The sequence below is a fragment of the Aulonocara stuartgranti genome (assembly GCF_965226115.1).
Source record: "Aulonocara stuartgranti genome assembly, chromosome: 20".
In the NCBI taxonomy this organism is placed as follows: Eukaryota; Metazoa; Chordata; class Actinopteri; order Cichliformes; family Cichlidae; genus Aulonocara; species Aulonocara stuartgranti.
In genome coordinates, this window is record NC_138956.1 from 25,394,397 (window position 1) to 25,418,011 (window position 23,615).

The 23,615-nt window shown below is 37.9% G+C and overlaps 1 protein-coding gene and 1 long non-coding RNA gene across 2 annotated transcripts; one reads left to right on the plus strand and one right to left on the minus strand.

Moving 5' to 3' along the window:
* Window positions 1-451: 451 nt before the first annotated feature.
* fmodb (fibromodulin b) lies at window positions 452-7,323 on the minus strand. Its single transcript, XM_082518119.1, has 3 exons — window positions 7,251-7,323; window positions 6,250-7,142; window positions 452-1,734 (listed from the first exon to the last, which is right to left on the minus strand). The coding sequence occupies exons 2-3, from the start codon at window positions 7,139-7,141 to the stop codon at window positions 1,583-1,585; spliced, it is 1,044 nt and encodes a 347-aa protein (XP_082374245.1). The 5' UTR covers window position 7,142; window positions 7,251-7,323; the 3' UTR covers window positions 452-1,582.
* A 12,835-nt stretch (window positions 7,324-20,158) lies between these two features.
* On the plus strand, window positions 20,159-22,118 carry LOC309698000. Its single transcript, XR_014273980.1, has 3 exons — window positions 20,159-20,466; window positions 20,666-20,753; window positions 21,438-22,118. It is a non-coding gene; the product is annotated as an uncharacterized lncRNA (long non-coding RNA).
* Window positions 22,119-23,615: the final 1,497 nt, after the last annotated feature.

The window sequence follows — 23,615 nt, forward strand, 5'->3', positions numbered from 1 at the left end:
ACAAACAGTTTCAATATGACTTCTGTACAATAATGTGTTGTTGGTTACGAGACTAGTTAGGAAATTATTACAATAGATGCATATCACTGCTGCAGCTTCAAAGGAAATGTGTTTTATTACATATGGAGGTGACAGATTTTAGTGGGAATAATAACACAATTTATTCATACGCATCATACAATCATTACTGCATGGTAATGACAAATAACTGGTTATAATACTGAGAAAACAGAAAGGCTTTGTGCACGTGGGTTTCTCTAATGCTGTCAGTTGCTTGTATTGACTTGTATTTACTCCATGATGGTCAGGCCAAATGTTTTATTTGTGTTAATAAATACTTTAATGGTTTTCAGAAGAACTGGACAATTCCCCAAAAAGTGAAACATTTGCATGTGGCTTTGAGAGGACCAAATCAGTAAATCATGTCGAAGGATGTGCATATGCATGTGAGCTGGCCTCTGTTTTGTTTTCAATGAATTTTTGAAGAAAACAGAGACGGAAAACACAGCTCTTCGACCCATCGTCTGCAGTAACAACTGCAACCTGCAATACAGCATAATCTATAACACACTTAATTTCACATGCTACCGCTTATCAGAGTGCAAACCACCGTTGCATGGCAGTGATCCATTCTTTATCCCAAGACACTGCACCATTACAAAACAAGTAAAGCATTTCTCTAATTCAATTTAGTGCCTTTCTGCAAGGGATTAAAGGCAGCTGTTGAAGATGAAAAGGCAAGTTGTCTTCAACAATAAATATGTGGGAACTGCTTAAGATCAGTTAGAAGAAGTGGAGATACCTTTTGACAGTCCTCTTTCCCAGCTCATCTGCTTCTTACCTTCAAATTAGAGGAAACCAAATTAACTTGTTGTCAAAAACTCTGACGGGTCACGTGGCCCAATAGGGTCTTGAAAAGTCACTGTGTGAACTGAAGTAAACAATTAGATAACAGTGAGACATAACAGTCACGGCTCATTTGAAGTAGAATACATATTTAATTAGAGACACACTTAACCAGACAATTTCACATGTTAAATGTGAACAGGGAGAAAATCAAAATTGTCCTATGGACTGAATAACCAGAAGACAAAGTGTAAATGCTTTACTCAGTGTGCATCACTGATTATAATTTTAAAATGTTCACAAAAACATATTGATGATAATTACTGCTCCTTTCTACCAGGTGCCACATGATGGAGGCAAAAATCCAATGGCTGGCAGTTTCATATTATATTTTATATTATATTATATTATATTCCTATTATACTTGACCACTATTATTACTAACCATTTTACCAGACAACTGGAACCAATTAATTAGTTGAGCGGATGTAACTCGTTAGACCAGATCTCTTCACTCTTTGTCATCCACGTCTGCCACCCGGATATGTGATTGTAAAACTATGGTATTTCCTTTTGGTTAGTTTTATAATTTCAATAATGCTAACAGCTTTCATAACAGCTTAAACAAACATTATGCAATCATGTTTTAATGAAGAGGAGAGTGAGTAATATAAGGAAAATGCAATGAAGCATAATAGCATGGCATGTGTTACAGATAGAGACATTTCGGAAACCTCTACACATCAATGAAAGCAACATGTCGCAAACAGTAGGCGGCTTCAGCAGGAATGTCTTTGGCACTGATCTCATTAGCATCGAGACGGAGCATCTTCAGCCTGGAGAAGTTTGACATGTCAACAGCACTGCAGAAACTGCTCAGGGAGAACTCTGAAAGAGGAAAGGGGCGAGAAAATAGGTTACTCTCATCTTTTGAGATGTGAAGCAAAAAATGATGTCTTGATGATGTCTGTTCACCACAAGTGTTACCAAACCAAGCTCATTGCTACATATACCTATGCATATTAGTCCGTGCAAACTCCAAAATGTATGACTGTGTCAGAAGGGGCAGATCTTCTCTAAATCTTTCTTTAAATGGAGTCAGTAAAGAGTTATTTTCTGGAGTTTGTCAAAAAAAAAAAAACCTGCATTGTTTTCTGTTGAGAGCTCTAGTGTGAGGATATCTGGTGTTTCGTAAAGTTTCTACCATGACTGAGAGACAGTTCGTGGAAAATTCCTGCTTCAACGGAATAATTTAAATAACTGGTAAACAGTTTGAAAATCTTGCTTTTGCTGTCATCTAGTGGTTGAAATGTTCTCTTTGCTGCATGTGCAGCTCCGATCCCGAACATCACATGCAGGCATTACAGTTTTTTCTGATTGCTTAAGCACACTTTTTGTAACTATTGGCTAATTTTGCAAAACTCTTCACACAAATAAGAAAACCTGTCACCCAATAATCAAAACATTGTAGTTCTCTTGCAAAAGCGAACACAGCTAGATTAACTCTTCACACCTTCGTAAAAATGGTGTTTCCGTATCAAACAGTACACACAAGCCATCATCTCCTAAGCACACAATGCGCCAACTGCACACCGATGGTATGAATACAAAACACATCTGGCGTTTGCCTTCCCTGTGCACAAGGTAGGCTATGTCAGTTTGAGCTCATACTTCTGTCATAGATCCATAAGCATAGAGGGATCCAAACTTCAAGTACTGGTGTTTATTCAAACACATCAAAACAAACACAAGTGTTTATTTCCAAGTATAGGATTATTTGCAATCGCCATAATGACTATATGGGTTACGTGGTCTGCAGTGAACATGCTTCCTCTGCCCCCTCCTCGTCTTCCTCTCCCCCTCCTCGTCTTCCTCTTGCTCCTCCTTGTCCTTGTCGTCCTCTTCATCCTACTTCTTCACCTCCACGTCCTCTTCCTCGGCCTCCTCTACTTCTCACTCTTTCTGCTCCCACCATTGTACTCCGCACACACAGCTTACCTGTATTATAGTGCTTAGGCTGATTGCAAAGTAAGGTAAGGTAAGGTAAGGTAACTTTATTTATACCTAAAGGCAAGGTAAATTTGCTTTACAGAAAAATGACAGCATTTGACATCCCTTTAAAAACACACATACCTAGTAAATATATAAAACTCACTGTGACACATACTTTAATATTTCGAATCAAAAACAGTTCTTATTTAATTCAGTGACAGCAACGGGGACAAAGCTATTTTTATAACGCTTTGTCCTGCATCTCGGAAATAGAAACCTCCGTCCTGAGGGAAGAAGCTGAAATTCACCCCTTAGAGGATGGGAACCATTTTTAAGGATTGATAAAGCCATCCTCTGTACCTGCTTAGAGTACAGGGAGGCTAAACAAGACTGTGGCTCACCTATCAGACGACTGGACCATCTCACTATCTGATTTAGAGAGTTTTTCTCTGTGACAGAGGTCTGACCAAACCATGCCACCAAACAAAAGGATAAAACAGACTCAATAAAAGAACGATAAAACAAAGTTAAAATTTTTTGGTCAATGTGGAAATGAACAAGTTTCCTAAGGCAATAAAGGTGCTGGTGACCCTTTTTACAAACTGATTTGCAATTTTGATCAAAGTTCAGTTTTTCATTGATTATGGTCCCAAGATATTTATATGATTGTACTTGCTCTATTTTCTGACCTTTAATTAAAGTGACTCCGTGCCCATTTTGTTGTTTCCTAAAATCAACAACCATGTCTTTTGTTTTAGATATGTTCAGCTGGACATAAGACTCCTCACACCACTGAACAAAGTCATCAATGACTGGACCGTGGTTAATTTCACCCTCTTTCAGTAAGCTGACAATAACAGAGTCATCTGCATATTTAATAATGACCCTGTTTTCATGTCTGCCCTGACACATGTTTGTATAGAGAGTGAATAATAAGGGCGATAGGACGCAGCTTTGAGGAGAACCTGTGGAGGAGAACACTGGGTCAGACAGAACCCCATTTATTCTCACTCTTTGTGACCTGTCAGTTAGAAAATCTAAAATCCAGCCCACCAGGTTTTTCCTGATTTCAAACTGTTCTAAAAGTCTTTTAATTAAAATATGGGGCTGTATTGTATTAAAAGCCGAAGAAAAATCAATGAAAAGAAGTCTTGCAAAAGTCCCTTTACTCTCTACATGTTTAAGAATTAGATTTAGTAAAGTCAAAAGTGCGTCCTCCACTCCTCTGTTGGGCCTGTATGCAAACTGCATTGGATCCAGCTGACCTTCAGTCTCTTTCATAATCACATTTCTGATGATTTTTTCAAAGACTTTCATGACAACTGAAGTGAGGGCAACAGGCCTGAAGTCGTTTAGAATTTTTGGACGACTAGATTTAGGGACAGGAACCACGACTGCTTCTTTCCAAAGAGAGGGCACATGTTGTGTTTGCAAGGATTTGTTAAAAATAACCTGAAATATAGGACTGAGTTCATCAGCACAAGATTTAATTAGGCGGCCACTAATATTATCAGGACCCTGGCTCTTATTCACATTGACTGTATGAAAGGCCTTTTTAACATCGCTGAGTTCAATGATAAAGTGCTGAGTATCTCTCAGTTTCTGTTTCAGTTCCAAAATATCCTCGCTAAAATCAGAAGAACTAAAACGAGCATAAAACCTGTTTAAAGCATTTGCAAAATCTCTGTCTGAATTAAAACCATCTAAAATGACCTGACTGCTGCTCTGGGGATTTTGAAACCCTGCTATGGTTTTCATACAAGTCCAGGCAGACCCCAAATTTTTTGCAGCAAATTTGCTTTCAAGAAGGTTTTTGTAGCTCTGTTTTGCTTTCAAGATCTCGATTTTCATTTCCTTGGTGGCTGTCTGAAAATCGGTAACAGCCCCCTCTTTAAAGGCCTGTCTCTTTTTCCTTAAACAGGATTTGACACTTTTAGTGACCCATGGCTTATTGTTAGCGTAAATTTTAACGCGCTTACGGGGTATAATCATGTCTTTACAAAATACTGCATAAGAGCTAGTAACATCCACCAAAGCGTCGAGATCATCTCCACAAGACTGAATAAAAACTTCCCAATCTGTACACTTAAAACATTCCTGCAAGGTAAGCACAGATTCTTCTGACCATATGTCAACATCCTTAGTCTTTGTCTTCTCTCGTTTTAAGACAGTTTTATAGATGGGCAGAAGATGCACACAGTTATGGTCAGAAGATCCCAGAGGAGGAAGCGGGAGGGATTTATAAGCATTCTTCACCGATCCGTAACAGAGGTCCAACATTTTATCCCGTCTGGTAGGACAGGATACATATTGATACAGATTGCCCAAAGTTGATTTAAGGGAGACATGGTTAAAGTCCCCCATTATAAAGTTTGGTGCATCAGGAGAAAGCGCCTGCAGCTTCTGCACTACATCTGAAATGATGCTGCAAGTGGAGGCGGGGTGAGCCTTCGGGTGAATGTAAACTACGGTTATAAAAAGTTGTGGAAACTCACGAGGGAGATAAAAAGGGCGCAGTGACACAGATAAAAGTTCAACATCTGGTGTACAAATACATTCTCTAACAGTCACAGTATCTAAAAAAGTTTTCACATGTGAAAGTGTGCCAGACAGTTGGCAAATTAGTGTTAATGATAGCCATACATGTGTATACTTTTGCTAGGAGTGTGTTGGAAATTTGGAAATTGAGTGTTGTGCAGTGAATTGTGCCTACAGTCTTGCAAAGTGTGTGTTACAAAATTGCAAACTGAGTGCAAAGCAGTTTTTGTGCTTTTAGTTTTGCACACTCAGTGAGTGGTTTTGCTATAAGTCTGACTAGTTTTAGAAATTGTGCTACAGGATTCACAGTTAGTGTTTAGGCATTCGGTAAAAACTGTAAATGATTCTTATTTAAAGATTGGGGGAAAAAAATTAAATTTTAGGAAGTTGATAAGCCAAATAAACACATTTGTGGATATATACATACAAGCTGGATGACCTTTTGAATTAAGTTGAGTAATATAGCTAAGAAGCATACAGGATAACTAGCATGAGTCTTTATCAACCAAGCAATGGGAGAGGATTACACCACTGGAGGCATCCTGGAGCATAACAAATTGACTAACAAACCATATTTGGACAAAGCACAGTCCTTTTAAACATTACATCTAAAGTCTTCAAGATTTCTGTATTATCACTCGCTTTATATGCATGAGTGGCATCGTGTGTGTCTCGCTGAGTAAAATCACTAAACTACTGGAGAGCTCCGAGTCTTACATAAAGACAGCCTGCAACATTCAGGAAATCAGTTCTGCACTGAGGGTGTATGTAATCACATTACTCTTCTTTGCTTATTTTTAACCTTTTTGTCTTTCTGTGCCCATAAAATATTTCAAGGCATTATCTAATTTAAAGTAATAGAAGTCCTCATACCTTTAATCTTATTGCCTTGCAAGTAAAGGTTCTCCAGGTTCATGCTGACAACAGGAATCTTTTCCAGTTTATTGAAGGACAGGTCAAGCTCGACCAACGTGCTGATATTGAAGACATTGGAAGGAAGTCCTTTATTAGTCAGCTTGTTATGAGCTAAGCGGACAAACTGCAGTTTGGGATACATGGTGAGAAAATCTGCTGGAATGCTTTCTATATTATTAAATTCCAGGTATAGCTGCTGTACCCTCACAGGGAGGTTGTCAGGGATTTTCCTTAGCTTGTTTTTCCTGATATCCAGCATTGTCAGAGACTTGAACCCCTTGAACACACCTCCAACGTCTTCTATGGCATTTGCTTGGAGATGAAGGGTGGTGAGGTTGGTCATCCCCTTGAATGAGCTGGCAAGGACTTTTGATATCTTGTTGTGCCCAAGTCGCAGGTCTGTGATTGAAGTGGGCAAGTTAGGAGGCACGTGTGTTAGGTCATTGTGATCCAAGAGGAGCCGATCCAAGTTCTTGAGCTTGCTGAAGACGTTCTTGCCGATTTTGTCTGAGCTGAGCTTGTTGTGAAATAACACAATCCAGACCAAGTCGGTAGCGTTGTCAAACACCCCATCCTGGATGCCTGTGATCTGGTTATGCTGCAGGTAGACATATTTTATATGCGAGGGGACATAGGGAACATGCTGAAGGTTGCGGCTATGACAGTACATGGCTGTGGGGTAGACTGAGGGGCAATTACACTCCAGGGGGCAATTTGCATCCTCAGCCTGCAAACCAGCGTGCCATTGTCGCCTGCGCAGGTGGGACAGCCACTGGATCTGGCTGTAGTGTTGGCCAATACCCAAATCCACTATTCCTATTGTGAGGAGCACCAATGTCCACATGATCATTCTGAAAAACCCAGGAAAAACGGGGAGAAATTATGTAGTTGAAAAGGTAATAATAAGTCTTAACAACACTGATCGTTGTGGAAATGATTGGCAACTAACACTGACTTACGCTGCTGTATTAACTTCAGACAGATCTCATTCTTCCTGCTCCACTTTTTAAATGTAAGGTAGGTGCAGTATACCTACCAGTTGGCCGATCTGAGACGATGCTTCCTCCCTTGCTCACGCTGCCCGTGTGTTTCTCAGAATAAGTGGAAAATGTTGTCGGTATAGAGTAAATCCCCTCTCTCTGAGGCTGTAGCCCCTGTGGCCCCAGCCACTCTGTCTCATTAGTGCACATATATTTTCCACTATCTACACATCAACATATCACCTCCAGCTATGCAAATATCAATACCATGTGTGAACTAGTGTGGACATCTGCTTTTTAACAGCCTTGTTTTCCTTTACTGCGTCACGCCTTATCATTAGTACAGCCATGCAGTCTGGCTTGATGTTTACTATTGTGGTGTGGTGGTCATGGAAAAATTGGGGTGGAGGTTATGGTATGGAATTGCACTGTTGCCTTGATAATTAAATTAGCGCCATTATTTCTTGGAAATACTGGAAGAGTTAAGTATAATTTCAAGTACAGTTTTTAAATGGCAGTATGTTTTTGTCTAGTATATACTATGCAGTATGTTTCAACAAAGTATGTCAAACCCTGTCATTTTTTTACTATCTTTGCCTACAAGCACTACTTTTCTCAATTACTGTATTCAAGTGGTGAAGAAAGATAACATGTGTTTTTGCTGGCATCTGCAGACAGAAGTGCATCATTATCAGGCAGCGGATAGATTTCAGAATAGGCCTTTTCATTCATGTCCTCCTCCAAATTGGATGCAGAGTTTCAGGGATTATGTGTGTGTGTGTGTCTTTCCAGTCTTCTTTCTGCGCCTCTCTGAGACAGTGAGAGGCAATGTGCTGATTTAAGATGGAAGTGGTTCAAGACGTAACATACCTTAACCAAACTCTTAGATTTTAGATGAAAGATGAGGGAACCTGAGGATAACAGATGGGAAGCGTTCCAGGAAAGACTTGGAAGATTTTCCCCTTTTTTCTGAAACAACAAGACGCTCTATCCCTAAAGAACTCGTTTTCTAAACTATCAAACTAAGTAGCTACATTTTCTAAGACCCGATGATCAAATATCAAATCAAATCACTTTTTTTTTTTTATTGTCACATCACATGTGCAGGCACACTGGCACAGCACATGCGAGTGAAATTCTTGTGTGCGAGCCCCACAAGCAACAGAGATGTGCAAACACAACAACACAAACGAGCAAAATACAAGAATGGCCAACCTGAAACTAATAAATATATGTACAATATATAATAGTGTATGCATTTCTGGATGTGTATACTAAATATTTTCCTACGTGTGTGTGTGTGTGTGTGTGTGTGTGTGTGTGTGTGTGTGTGTGTGTGTGTGTGTGTGTGTGTGTGTGTATACACATTTTTACAAATTAAATAGTAAAAAAATAAAATAAAATAATAATAATAATAATAATAATAAAATATATAAAATATACAGAGTTGAATATGTGCAAAACAAGTGGCATTTATATACAGTGTGGAGTGCATAATGTTGAAGTTCCAGTAGTGAAGCTGAGGTGTCTATGACGTGTTCAGCAGTCTGATGGCCTGATGGAAAAAGCTGTCTCTCAGTCTGCTGGTACGGGACCGGATGCTGCAGAACCTCCTTCCTGATGGAAGCAGTCTGAACAGTTTATGGCTGGGGTGACTGGAGTCCTTGATGATCCTCCCCGCTTTCCTCAGGCACCGCTTCCTGTAGATGTCTTGGAGGGAGGGAAGCTCACCTCCAATTATCCGTTCAGAGCACCGCACTACTCATCATTCTGCTAAATCAATTAAAAATGGCTATGCTTCATCACAAAGTACCTCCAAAGTAGAAATATTGGTGAAAGAAATTAAAATCTTTCCAGTAGAACCATGTCCGTGTGAAAACTTTGGCCTTGATCAATCATTGTCACATAAAATCCAGATTTCACTTTAATCTTCTTTATACAACCCAGATTTTTAGATAGTATGAGATAAACAGCTTTGTTTTTTCTCTGTGTATCTTTGAGTACAAAACAAAGACAGTTTGACTTAAAACAGGATTTGAATAAAACCGAAGGTATTTTCTTATAATGTGAACGTCGTGTTTAATCCAAAACATCTGACTCAATGTTAACCGTGGCTTACACTCATGAGTACGTCACACCACACAATAAATGTTCAGCAGACCCATTCTCTGCTTCGTGACCTGACAACAACAGGTAAATATGATACTTCTTATTGTAAATGAATTTCAGTACTGAATACAAATAGTAGGAAGTAAGCATGCTAATTTGAAAATTTCTGAATAAGAATTCTTAAAAGAGTTAGAGGAAGAAAGAGTAGGCAAAGACCGCAGAACAGTTTTTAATTTTCATGTATATATGGACACACTAGTTTTTATACTGAGGGCAGTAAACTGTTGGATGTGGGGGAAGTTCATGTCATTAAGTTTAATCCTAACATAAAATGCTATGGTTCTAACATGGGCATGCTACCATTCCAAACAGTTTAGAGATGCAAGCTGGTTAGCGACCATAACAGTGACTTTGCAGCTATTTTGTTAAATCATGACCAGTGGCGCTGTGGTTGGCATTGTTGCCTACAGCAAGATAGTTCTAGGTCTGCCTGGCTGGGGCCTTTTGCACCCACAAACTCCAAACTCCACACATCTCCATAATAATAGTACAAACTCCAAAAATGTGTGTTAGGTTAATTAGTTATTCTAAATTAGCTGCTGGTGTGAATTCCTGCTCATAGTCCCTTTCGTTGAATGAATATCTGCCAGTTCCTCCGATTGAGCTCTATCACAGATATGACATTTGCGTGAAATCACAAAGCTCATCTAGACTTTTCCATCCCTGGATGTGTGGAGCCCGGAAAGCTTGCTAGCAAAGGTTCCACTCTACATCAGTGAAGTTCTGGTATTTCTCTGCAAGTTTAATCTTATAATGGTGATTAAAACAATCCTTAAACTAAGGTTTGCAAAACACAAACTATGAATAGGGCTTTACATCTGACTTTAATAAATAAATACTTTTAAGTGTTATGTCTAATTTAAAAACTCTTTTTTAATCTTTCAGGTCTTTCAGTTTCAATGCATTTACAGTAAAACTCCATTCACAGTGCTTATATAAATTCAAAAAATAAATGTTAAAAATCTGCATTTGGCTTCAAAATATAATTTTTTTTGTGATTTCCCACAAAACTGCAAAAATAAAACAGTAAACTATTCTCTGATAGGGAGTGTATCAAACTGGCTGAAAATTTGAACCTTATTTCTCAATGACATAACAGGGGTAATCAGAGGCAACCAACAGGCATGAAGTGGCCCAGGGGCCATTCAGTGCTGTGTCTAATTTAAGTCCTACCTTCAATATAAAGAAAACAGAAACAGAACATAGCATGGACATCCCTAAGAAAAGCTGGGGCAGAGCAAAGTTATAATTGCTTTGTCGTTTTATTGGCTCCAGTATTAGTTTTACTTTCTTTTTTTTATAATTTTAATGTGAATAATCTTTTTGTAAAGAGCTAAATATAAGAAGTTCTGTATAGATATTAATGTTGTCTGAGGTTAATTGGGTTGGTACATTTGGCCAAATTAATGAGAACTAAAGCACTTTTTCTCTATATTATTTTTGTTAGTGCACAATATTGTTTAAGTTGTCTTTTTAAAAAAAAATTTTTAGTTACCCATGGTTTAATTATTTTACAAGTTGCTTTACTTTAGTTTTTGTTAAATGCAATAACCTGGGGCGCGGGCATGTTTCCCACTGTGTTGCATTTCCTCTTCTTTTAACAACACTCTTAACAACGCTGTTGGGAACTGAGGAGAGCAACTGCTGTAGTTTTAAAAACATTCTTTGCTTGATATGAGATTCAGCTCCTCAAAGGCCTACTATGTTATATTACTCATTTCGTCATGCACTGAGTGTTTTCAGTGAGTGAGAAGTCTGGGTTGCAGGCATGTAAGCTAAGCACCTGGAGTCTTTTACAATGGAGCCATGCTGTTGTAGTACGTGCAGAATCTGGTTTGGCATCGTGTTCCTGAAATAAGCACAATCTTCGTTGAAAAATATGTCAGAATACCATCACAGATGTTTGCTTTTGAACTATCCAATATAACAATCATTCCCTCTCATCTTTACCCTGCATAGTGCTGTGTCCATGATTAAAAAAAAAATACAAAAATTCAAATTTTAATTGGCCAAACCACAGGACCGTTTTCTACTTTGCCTCATTCCATCATAAATGAGCTTGGGCCCAGAGAAGGCGCCAGCATTTCTGGATCTTGTTTATATATATTTTTTTCTTTGCTTGGTACAATTTTAACTTGCATTTGTGGATACTGCCACAAACTATATTTACTGGCAAAGCTTTTCAGAAGTTTATTGTGTCTGTTTTTAATGCAGAGTTCTTTCTCCCGAGGGCCTGTAGATCACGTCCATTCACAACTGGGTTTTGGCCAGGCCATATTTTGTAACTAAGTTAGTTTAAAAAGTAAAGAATTCCTGGAATTCGCTAAGAGAAATGCTATTTTAAAATTGCCTAATTATTGGCCTTTCACAAAGCTGGGAAACCCTCCCATGTTGACATTTGAAATGCTCAAAAACACTTTCTTCTCTGACTTGTTTCAATTAACCTAATTAGTTCCACAAGGTGTGACCTTTGAGTAATGTATTTACTGCACATTAGTGCAGTAAATACATTTACATTATGGGAAAAATCATTCACAAGTGGATACAATTACGAAAAATCATCTTTTGAATTTACTCAGAAGTTTTTTTTGTTTGTTAATATATAATTTGGTAACTGGGTATGTGGTACAATATTAAGTAATACTATTTCATTTTTACATTCCTCACTGTTTACCAAATCTTCACGTATGCCATGCCCCCCCTTCCCAAGAAATTCTTGTTGTTTGTGGTGGCTCAGGATTTATAGCAGGATGTCAACTATTCATTGGGTCAGTGGCAAAATCCCCCAGCTCCTGCATCCCAGTGTCCTTGTGCAAGACACACCTCAAATATCCATCTGGGTTTATGTGTGTGCAAGACTTTAAAATATGTCTGTGGATGCAATTTGCAGTGTAAAAGCGCAGTCGAGTAAAAAAGGACTAAATACATCGCAGACTATTTATGGACCGCGCAGAACACAGAACATCTGGATAGAAAATTTAATTTATGTCACGGCTGCCGAGGCGAGCCGTGTGGAGTTGGAAAAAGGACCCAAGAGCAAGCAGTGTATGAAAAGATTAGTGGAGTTTATTTACAAGGTGTCAGTGGCAGGAACAGAAAACGAATAATGAGACAAACTAACGGAAACCTAAACTGGGAAAACTAAAGAGCAACTAGAAATCCACAGGACACGGGGTGAAAGGCAGAGAGACGCAGACTGACAGAGGATACAAAAACGCAGAGAGACACAGCTGAATGCAGAAAAGCGCAGACTTACATGGAGTAATACAGACAAACCGGCAACAGGCAGGAGAACACACAGGGCTTAAATACACACACCAGTAATCAGGGGATAAGAGACAGGAGGGCAACACAGCTGGGAGAAATCAGAGCTGACGGGACAGGGGAAATGTAACTGAACACACTCACATCAGACATGAACCTTCAGAATAAAACAGGAAATTAACAGACAGAGAACCAGACAGGACACTGAACTTGACAGGCAGACTCATGAGCAGACACAAAAACACCATGGACAGACAGAGGGAACACAGAGAAGTGGGAGCAGGCAGGCAAAGAACAGAAACCTAACAAATGGCAAAATAACAACAGAATACACACTCGGAATGAACAAAAGCATAAGGAAACACAAAACACTGAGTCCTCAGACTCAGGACCATGACAATTTACAAGTTCCCACAGTAGATCAGCTGACACTAGTGACATCACAGGTGGGAGTCTTCTTAGGGTTTAGAGTTAGATAACTAACCTCATTAACTTGATTCACCAATATAATGTCTCTTACCCAATTTCCGGGATTCGTCAATTGAATAAGTGATTTAAAAAAAATTGGTTTGTGCAAGCATGAAAGAGCTGAGTGAAGAGTAAACGAGCCTTCATGCATCACATACATGACATTCTTTCAATCACACAGGAATAAATTGACACCAGATGCAAACCTAGAGATATCAAAGGAGTACAAGAGGAATTTCTCAATGCGCAGTGCACTGTGCAGCTGCACCTGTGAGTGGGCCACTGGAGCAGCCAATAACATATATGTCAATGCAATTACCTTGATTTACTTTACTACAGTTTAAAGCATTAAAAATCAAAATTCAAAAGGAAAGTATTTTTCCCTGCAAATTCTGGTGCTTTTATCCACTTTTGGATATTTTTTTAAGTTCTCTGTTGCGCTAACAACTTTTCGATTTACCAAATTTTTTCAATTGTGTTCTGGCATCAAATTAAAATTGAGAATTTTTACTTCCAATAGTTAAAAATTGTAAATTTAAATAGGCCTTAGTCTCATTATTTGACAGAAATAATGTTTTTATTTACATTTTACAAGACAAAAAAATTTATATAAAATACTACAAGTAAGCTGGAAGCCACTGATTTTAATACACAACATAAAAAAAACCTCAGAGGAAAACAAAGAAATTTCATAGCAAAAAATTGAGTGTATAATAGCGATGTCAAGCATTTCCTACCATATTCCAGCACTATTATCTTTATCTAAAGGTTTACTGTTGTTTTCCTTCATCTACTGCTTCCAATTTCTGCTATGGAGAAAAATAATCTAGAAACTTGAACAGCTTAGTTAGTACCGAATCATTAGCAGTTATTATTTTCCCATAATCAGAGAAAGCGAGCGTGATTAAAGCTATATACTGTACCACCGCTAGGAAACAAAAAAAATCCTTAAAGTAAGAAACTTTTTTTCTGGAACAGCTAATAATTTCATATTTAAAGAACATACAGTAATGTTACATAGTAAAAAGATGAATAATAATAAAGCTTAATGGATTTTTACCACAAAGTTTGATCATTTCAAAGACACAATAATAATGTTGTTACAAAAGAACGAAGGTTTATATTAAACTATCAGACTAAAGACTGATACTATAATTTACCTTCCTTAGAGTTAATGAAAACATTTGTTTCTAATACATGTTATTTAGGTAACGGTTGAAAAAATTATTCAGCCTGGATGCTACATGGTTGTGTATTTAGTTTTTATCCTTATTAGGACTGGTTGAGTCTTAATTCGTTGTAATCTTTCACTTACTTCTTGCTGGAGTATCATCATTCACTTTCAAATGCAACCAGTTAAAATACTACACACCATACATGAATTCAGATTTCATTGTTTGGAAATGATTTTCCTAAATAAAAAGCAATAAATGTACTGGAAAACATCAGCATTAAAGATGTAGTACTAAATATATACACGAGTGCCAACACTTACCTTTACCTTCACCCAGGCATCCTGCTCCTAGAACTAGTTTGAACATGCGTTTGAGGGACCTCCACTGACTCCTGCAGGAAACAAAATATTGAATAACTGTTCTCCAGATCTCAAAGACATCTTTTTAAAGCAGCAGTAACATAAACAGATTCAGGCTTACATTAATCCAGGGATGGTTTATGGACTCATTGATGCTAATTGTCTGGGTCGGCTCAGTTTTCATATGGCTGCAATAAGAAATAATCATCATTCAGTGTCCACATGTGTCTCCAACGTCATGCGCCATGTCTGTTTAAGACACAGAGCAACTGCAAATGTGTGTCAGTTTAAGCTTGTACATATTATCAATCGAGGTGAACATCAATATTGTCATATGAGTATGATCTGCATTGCTTTACTTGTTTTGTTTTTTTTGTTGTTTTTTTAAACTGAGGCTACAGAACGGATCATGTGTTTGCACTGCCCATATGGAAAAGAAATAGTAAAAACGTATATGATTTACTCATGAAAGTGGCCACTTCCTTATTACTTTCACATATTGTTTTAGTAAGCATCCAAAACATACAAGTTTCATTATATAATTTTTCAAGGGATCTTATATCTGTTTTCACTCTTGTATGCTTTTCATACAAGTTTCACACAAGACAGATACAAACTTTATAAGATTTATATATATCTTTTCCATATGGGTGGAAAAAGGAAGAATAAAAAAAAGTAAATCAAGTAAATAATTCACTGAAGTATGAACTACTTGTTTAAATTTCCAGTCTGCCTTCTTCTCATATTGCTCAGGCACATCAGAGTACTCATATTGTTTATTACAGACCCATCTTTGCATTCCTGTGGCAAAAAAGGGAAACGCGTGTCTGTGAGAAGACAGAGAAAAAAAATCCCTCATGACAAGATGGATCTTATTAGAAGCAACCAGAAAGCTGCAATGCAAAGGCACGTTACTCCATAATAGCAACAATAAAATCACTAAAAATACACAAAGTGACACCCAGACACCATATTTCACAGGAAATGTTGTACTCCACTGTACCAAGAAGGTCTGTAGCCAGCACACACAGTTTTAATTGGACTTATTACTTGGCTGGTGCTTGACATTTAATGACTGCAGCAGGAGGTCATTAAAGCAGCATATGAGGGATTTGAAGAAGTTACCAAATGTAATCTCTCATAACCACAGCAAATCCTCTACAGACTGTTAAAGTCTTGAAGCAAAAACAGTTGACTAGAAGTCCGGCTCAAGTTTTGGGGTTTCGTTAAAAAACAAATTCAAAGTGGGGATTATTTACAAGTCATGCTGTGTCAAGAAAATAGAAGCAGCTTGTTTAATGTCCTTTCACAAAACAATGCCTTGCAGCCACAAATATGTGTATAAGTGAGAATATCCTGGCTGTTTTTGCTTACATGTTACTATGACTAATATCAAAAAGTCTAATCTCTGAGGAAGTCATTCGATTGATTGTGACATTTATCAAAACAGAAGTACATGTTCACAGCTGTAATCAGCCCACAGAGATTACTCAGGAGTGCCGACTAGATGCGTCACGGTTGGTAAAAAAATGTTTGATATAAGCCACACATTTGACGCTGAATCTAAATCCATTTGTCCGAATGGAAAGATCCTCCAGCTCTTGTAATCATTTTCAAAATTACATGTACTTTAGTCTTACTCTCAATACGAGGGGTAAAAGATGACGCTGCCTGTAAAACCAAAAACAGCTTGACGAGGACATCTGGTCTTTTGGAGGCCTACAGCAGGTTTTTTTGGTGGTTGAAAGAGGAAGGAACCGCAATCCCGCATCTGGGTGACAGAATTCAGATAATGAGAAATAATTTAAACATACACTGCTCAATTTTTCCTAAACAAGATGCCTTTTATAAAATCATACTTTTGATGTGCTTCCATACAACAGCGGGAAATAAAGAATTGGCACACAAAAAAAAAAAATCATACAAGCATTCGGCGAAAAACTTTTGTTTGTTTGACAGTAAAGCGTCTGCAATCAGTCTTCTTCAGCGACCATTCACTGCATGTAAACGTACGCTGAGGCTACATATGTAAACAATTGAGCGTTCATTAAATGCAGACGTCTGGAAGAGTTTATTTTCATAACCCACTTCTATGTTTTTTGATTATATTACCTAACCTTAACTGAGTCTTTGACATGCACACTATAATAAATTATAATTTAAACAGCACAGCAATTCAATTAATTGTTTTTTTATTTAATAAAAATGATTTAATATTGAAAGTTTTTCTCAACAGAAAAAAAGAAGTGTAGTTAGAGACCATTCATAACAAAGGTCCTTACATATACAGCCCCATTCTGGGCCCTTGCACATCAGTGATTTCACTAAGGACATCAAACAGAGAGAAAATACTGTATTAAATTTCTGTGACAAATTGATCAGACAGTGTTGATGACGATCAGTAGTGAAGAGAGACATGTTTCCAGCTTTCTGTCTCTAGCAGAAGATCCATTGCTGGATCTTCTGCTAATAGCTTCCGTCTAATAGCTCACTAGTATAAAATAGGAGGGGAGCTATCAACAGTTCCCTGGTTATTGCACTGATTTTGTTTTTCACATTTGTTGACTGCAGTAATTACAGTGACTAGCTGGTTGCCCAGAGGTTGAGTACTTTTTTGGTGATTTCACAGATGTCCTGGTGGGACACAGCAATGACGGTCTGGCTCACACTGATCAGTGATCCTCAAATTTACATCTAATTTTTAAATGCAAACAGATTGCCAAGACATTGCAATCAGTCTGCGATGTCGACATCTCGGGCCTCACTGAGAGAAATGAAAGGAACATGGATTATTACAGAAATATTAAAATGAAACATCAGATTCAGGAGACATTAATGAAAAAAACTAATGTAACTCACTTCACGGTGCCCTGTTGAGTTGAAAACCTTTTACACAGTGAGAATTGCAAACTAGACAAAAAAGGATGGTTGTTTTTTAACCACACAAGTGGCTATTACATTACAACCACAGGGAGGACATACAAACTGAACACAGCTAGGCCCCAAACAAGATTCAAAGCCTTGACCTTCTTGCTGTGCGGCAATGGTGCTAACCACAACACAACCATGGTATCTTTGGGGTGATTAAGAAGATTCAGATTTCAGCTATGATGATCTTTTACTTTAGTATCTGTGTGTAAGAATATGCTGCAATTTACTGATATACTTCCTATAATAAAGGTCACCCAGGTCTTGGGTGTTTGCATAGAAGAAGCACCTGAAAGGGGGTTTCCAGTGCACCACCAGCTCTTTGCAACCACCAAAGGTTTTCTCTAGCAACTACTGATTACCAGAGGATTACTGACCGCACTCTAGACCTGTGCAACTGGGAAAAATTAGTCTCAAGTGTGAATGGGATGGCTGTGTACCATGGGCATAAGCTTTAAATTATGCTTCCTTCTGGCAAGTCTTCCTAAGCTAACAGGGAGGGGGCAGAGGATCGTGTTACCTGCTCTTGGGTCCGGGGAAACTAGTGCATTAAGTGATTTTTTTGTACACAGTGCAGAGCTGTGACATAAGAATAATAATAACTAAACATCTCTGAGACGTAATATTAAATGATCCAAGAAATCTACTAGCATCACAATAACAGTATGGCGTGACAACAGGGTATGACATCATATTCTGAAAACAGGAAATGACACATCTGTATCATATGTCAGAATTCTAAATCCTAGCTGAGACACAGCATCCATTAAAATGCTTCATCCAACAGCCCACATCCCTAAGATATTAAAATTATTACTGGAAATTTAAAAAATAAAATAAATTAAAAAGCAGTAAAAGCAGGGCATATTTTTACGTGTTTGTTTTCTCTTTGGCTGGCTGGGTGATGATAAGATTATGGCTGATAATATAAGCAGAGGGACATTTTTCTGGCTGATTCAATCTCAAATCAAACGAATGAAACCGAGCTGTTATCGATTCCACCTGTGTTCTCCGTACTTTTAAAGTAGGGAATTTATAGTCAAAATGTCTATAAATCAAAAACTACAATAGCTGGAAAACATTCCACATTTCCAACACAGTCAGGATCATTAAATGACATCACAACATCAATCTTTTCACGTTCAGCTTTCTTTTAAAACATGAGGTGACCACAGATATTAGGTATTCACCATTCCTATTATATTTTACAAAGCTCTCTTTCTCTTCTTTTTATTACTTTCTGCCCCAAAGTGTGCTGGAAAGTTCAGTATTTATCTCCACTTGTGTGAACAGAGAACATCTGGGTTCAGCACCACATGGACAATTAAATTCATTTTGTAAATTTTCTTTTTGAACACCACCACAGTAGGGCTGCCACGATTAGTCGACTAGTCACGATTACGTCGACTATTAAAATCGTCGATGACTAATTTAATAGTTGACGCGTCGTAAGATCCCAAAAGACGCAGGAATAAGTTGTAGGATTTAAGAGTGTAAAAACGCACTGAAACAGAAGATGGCAGCACTGTATGTACAAGGATGCCAGCTTCCCTTAAACCCTGAAGAAGAAGAAACTGTGTCCCAGAATTCATCAAGACACCACATATTTTCAAAAGCGCTCCGACGTTTTCGGAGATGTCTGATACCCACCGCTAGCTCGATAGCTAGCCGTGGTCAAGGCTCACAAGAGCCGGTGAGAACACCGGACTCCCGGCAAATTGTTTTCAAACCCACCGCCGTCTTCCGCTACTCAGGTTAAACATGATATATAAATATAAGTCACTTAGATAACTTAAAAATGTTATTGTTTGCCTTTTTTTTAGTATTTTATTGGTTCCTGATTAAATCGGTTTGGCTGAGATTAAAGTTAGTTTTTACACAGCTGAATAAACGTCAAGCAGATTAAACTCCATCGAGAACGGATGACAACAGGGCAACTTGCAATACTTGCAAAGTAGATATTTCATTTAAGGGAGGAAACACTACGAATATGCAAAAGCATTTGCTCACAAAACACACGATAACCTTAAATGTCGTGTTTTTAATTCCGCTCCGGACTCGTGAATCTCAACCCAACAGCAGCGGTAACGTTTGCGCGTCCTCTCCCGTTAATGCGGCAGGTAAATAATCAACTAACAGTGCATATTATGTTAGCGCAATCTGCCTTATTACAAAACCTGCCATTACTGTGCGTTTAGTGACCATGATGAGAGAGACAGACAGAGTCTAGCTCAGATGCTGGCAGTTCTCGCTGCAGTCTACCGGTAGCATCTCCTTTCAGGCATGGATAGACGAATGTCACCGAGCAGTGACCAAGTTTGTGGTAAAAGGCTGCCGCAGCAGATGCCCCCGATTTTCGGTAAGTGAATGTGTTTAATTGTAGGAAGGGACATTACTGGATATTCTTGTGTAATTGCCACAGAACAATTTATGTTATACTTTGTTATTGCTACAGAAGAATATTAATTTTATTATTTTACATTTACAATTTTTTTTCCTGGGGACCCTGTGACCAGGGGCGGAGCGGGGGGGTGGCTTACGGGGCTTAAGCCCGGGTTGTTTTGTCAGAAGCCCGGGGTATTTTGGAGTGTAATTTTTTCATAGTTAGATGCCTGGCTGACAACTGTATAAAACAAAAAGTACACACAATATTCGAAGCACATAGTGCACACTGTGGGAATTTACGACTGTGCGTGAATCCCCCCCTGATATTGGTATGATCCAAGCTCAGGCACTAAGCGACTGAGCGAGGGGGCGGGGCAGCTGCTGCCCGTGAGTGCGCTGTTGGAGAGACGGAGCCAGCCATACTAAGGAGAGCTTAAGTTTGACAAGGTACCAAAGCAAATCATTCATACCGTACAAATAATGTAAATATGACGGTGCATCACGAAAGATTGATATGAAACTGATCACTTGACCAATATTATTTTACTTGCTCTTCAAGTGAATCAACAAATGGCGAAATGAAAATCCGAACAAATGCTATTTTTTTTATAGTCTTAGCTTACGTGTGTTTATTTCATATTTTCAGTTCTTACCCTCCCCGACTAAATCGGTTTCAGTTATGTACTGAAACATAAGAATGGACATTCGAGGCTTCTTTCAAAGAAAAAACTCAGGTAAATGTTATTTTATATATTATGCTTTGTATGTTGTTCAGTATATTTCTATGCAAAACAAGAGGGATTTCAGTACACAGCAGGATATTCACATTTGTAACCAGATATTTACACTTTAGGGAGAAAACATAAAACATTTTTACTGTACAACATCAATTTAGAGTAAACTTTTGTTTTAGATAAATGTTGAAATATATTTTGAATTAGTTAAATGTCAGAATAAAGAGAGACAGAGCTGTCTATTTTTATCACTTTCATCAAATTTAGGAGTACATGTACACTAAGTTTATTGTTAAATAATAAGAAACTCCAGACGATTCCATTCTGAGCTGAAGAAGCTTCTGATAGGTTAGTAGAGTCCATGTGAGTAAACTGGTGGCACAGCTGTGGATGCAAATAAGGCAAAACACAGAGCCTGTTTCTGTGACATGGGAACATCAAGAGATGTCAACAAAACACCAGGAAAAGAACTGTGGAGCTCCATAAGTGTGGCTCAATTTTGAATACAATTTGGTGCCATTTGCAATTAAGAAATACAGATAGTTTCTCTCTTTACTCTGAAAGTTAACAAATATGTTTTTATATTAATCTAAAAAATAAACATTTAGTCTGATTTGATGTTACAATTAAAAAGTGTTTTTATCTGAAGAGTTTGTAAATATCTGTATATTTGATGATTGTCAGCACAAAGAGGGAGAGAGAGGAACAGAGAGGGAGGGAGAGAGAGGGAGATGGAGAATGAGGACAGAACAGAGATGAACAAGAGCAGGTGAGACACACATGTTAGTCAAATGGTTGTTTACCAAAAGTATAACTGTATCATAGGTCCTCATGTATCTCGTACCTAGTGTTTCTTTTTAGGTTTGCTATTTTTCAAATTCTATATTTATTAAGTTATGCAGCTTGTTTGCACAACAAGGCCAAAATAATTATATAAACTTTTCTCAATCTAAATATTGTACTTTGGTAAAATTAAAAAAATAAATATAGTGCAGGTCTATGATGATTTTTAGTGCTACTATCATCTAGTTCTGATTCTGGTTCTGTCTTGGTTACTGTTGTAGTCCTGTTTTAATTCCGGATCAGTTCTGGGTCTGGTTGAATTGGGGTTTAGTCCTCGTGTCTTGATACAGCCCTGACTTTGTTCTGCCTCGCTGCTTAATTAAAAAACTAGTTTAAGGTGTCCTGCACATGTGATAAATATTTTTCCCTATATGAAGTCATTCTTTTTTGAACAAAAGTCAAAACAGAGCCTATTAATCTTTCAGTCATTTCTACCCCCCCAAAAAAAAAAAAAAAAAAAAAATCCCACATGCATACTACCCTTTAGGGCTAAGCCCCGGGTGTTTCAAATGTCTGGCTCCGCCTCTGCCTGTGACACCCCATTGAAGAGCCGTAGGCTGTGGATCTCTTAAGATCTCACTGTTGGGTTTGTAAGGCCATGTTACTCCAAAATTTCTACCTTGTTCAAAGAGAAGATATAAAACAAAGTTCTAAGCTAATCGACCTTAGCGTTCTCCTTTTTTTTAAAAAAAGAATTGATAAGAGAATCAAATCGTTAAACAGAATCGAAAATGGAATCGGAATCGTGAAACTCTTATCAATACCCATCCCTAGCCATCAGAGAAAAAACAAAAACTTTAGGTTTGCCCAAATCAACAGTCTTTTGTGCAGAGGCCAGCTCAGCAACACCAAAGAGCCTGGAAAACCATAGAAGACACTTAAACAGGATAATCACAGAAATTATGTCACCTGATCTCAACTCAGTATAGCATGTTTTCAGTTACTTGAGCTAAAACTGAAGACAGAAACACCCACAAACAGACAGGAGCTGAAACTTGCTACAATAAAAGCTTTAACCCTCTCAGGCTCAAATTAAACTTTTTGTTGCTAATGCACAACCAAGTCCTGCAGTTGTACTTCTGAGTAAAAAAAAACCTCATAAAATATGTATGTGGGGTAATCAGGTTGTTAGTTTTTAACTGTTGCAAATCGGCAACGCCTGCCTTGAGAGGATTAAATCACCTTAAATTGTGTTAGTTTTTGTAATTACTTTACTTATCATCTGCTAGTATATGATGGCAAAATTTAAAAAAAAACTCTATAACTGTCCAAATGTCCAAATACTTGTTTACAACAAAACATCATCTTTAGCTCCAATTTAAAAAAAAAAAAAGGTAAAATCTTTGCTACATTTCTGTGCAATTTATTGCTCACGGAAGCATTGCATGTGTCTGGCTGTATGCATCAGGTTTTTGAGGAAAACTATTACACTGATGATGTAGAGGTCTCTAAAGCTCATGTATCTAATATCAAATCGCTTGGTGTTACAAGGTTAAACACTGTTTTAAGATGAGGAAGCACATAAAACATAAGACAACCTAGTGAATAAGATGGGTCAGTGCTCTTCTTTCAAAACAAATCCTTGAACATGATACAACAGAGGCTGGACCTCCTGGATAACAGAACTGAGTCTGAGCCTTTGAGAAAGCAGTGTAGTGAGTATAAGCTCCCAGAAACCAGAAAATCACAAGTTACAAAAATATATAAATCTCTTCTGATGTCAACAGTTGGCCAACTTTTTGAACTCTGGCCTTTCTCACCTCTAACATGAAATGCTACCTGTCATCCTAAGACTACAGATTACAACAGATACTCTGTAGTTAAGTGCCTTATGAGTGACTAATCAGTTCCCGAAGAATGTGGTAAAGGAACACATGGAGGGGATACCGGTGTTATTGAGATCTTACAGAGGTGTTGGTTTTTCTATGGCCACAATGAATAAAACACAGCTGTTGCCTCATTACCCTAGCATCTACTGTTACAACAGATAAGAATAGCAATGCATACAAGATATTATAA

What these genes read in the sequence shown, in the direction of transcription:
- fmodb (XM_082518119.1), bottom strand. Translation starts at nt 7,141, where the DNA reads ATGATCATGTGGACATTGGTGCTCCTCACAATAGGAATAGTGGATTTG. An exon ending in GCAAGGCAATAAGATTAAAG is followed by an intron (nt 1,735 to 6,249) that starts GTATGAGGACTT and finishes TTCCTCTTTCAG; the next exon opens with AGTTCTCCCTGAGCAGTTTC.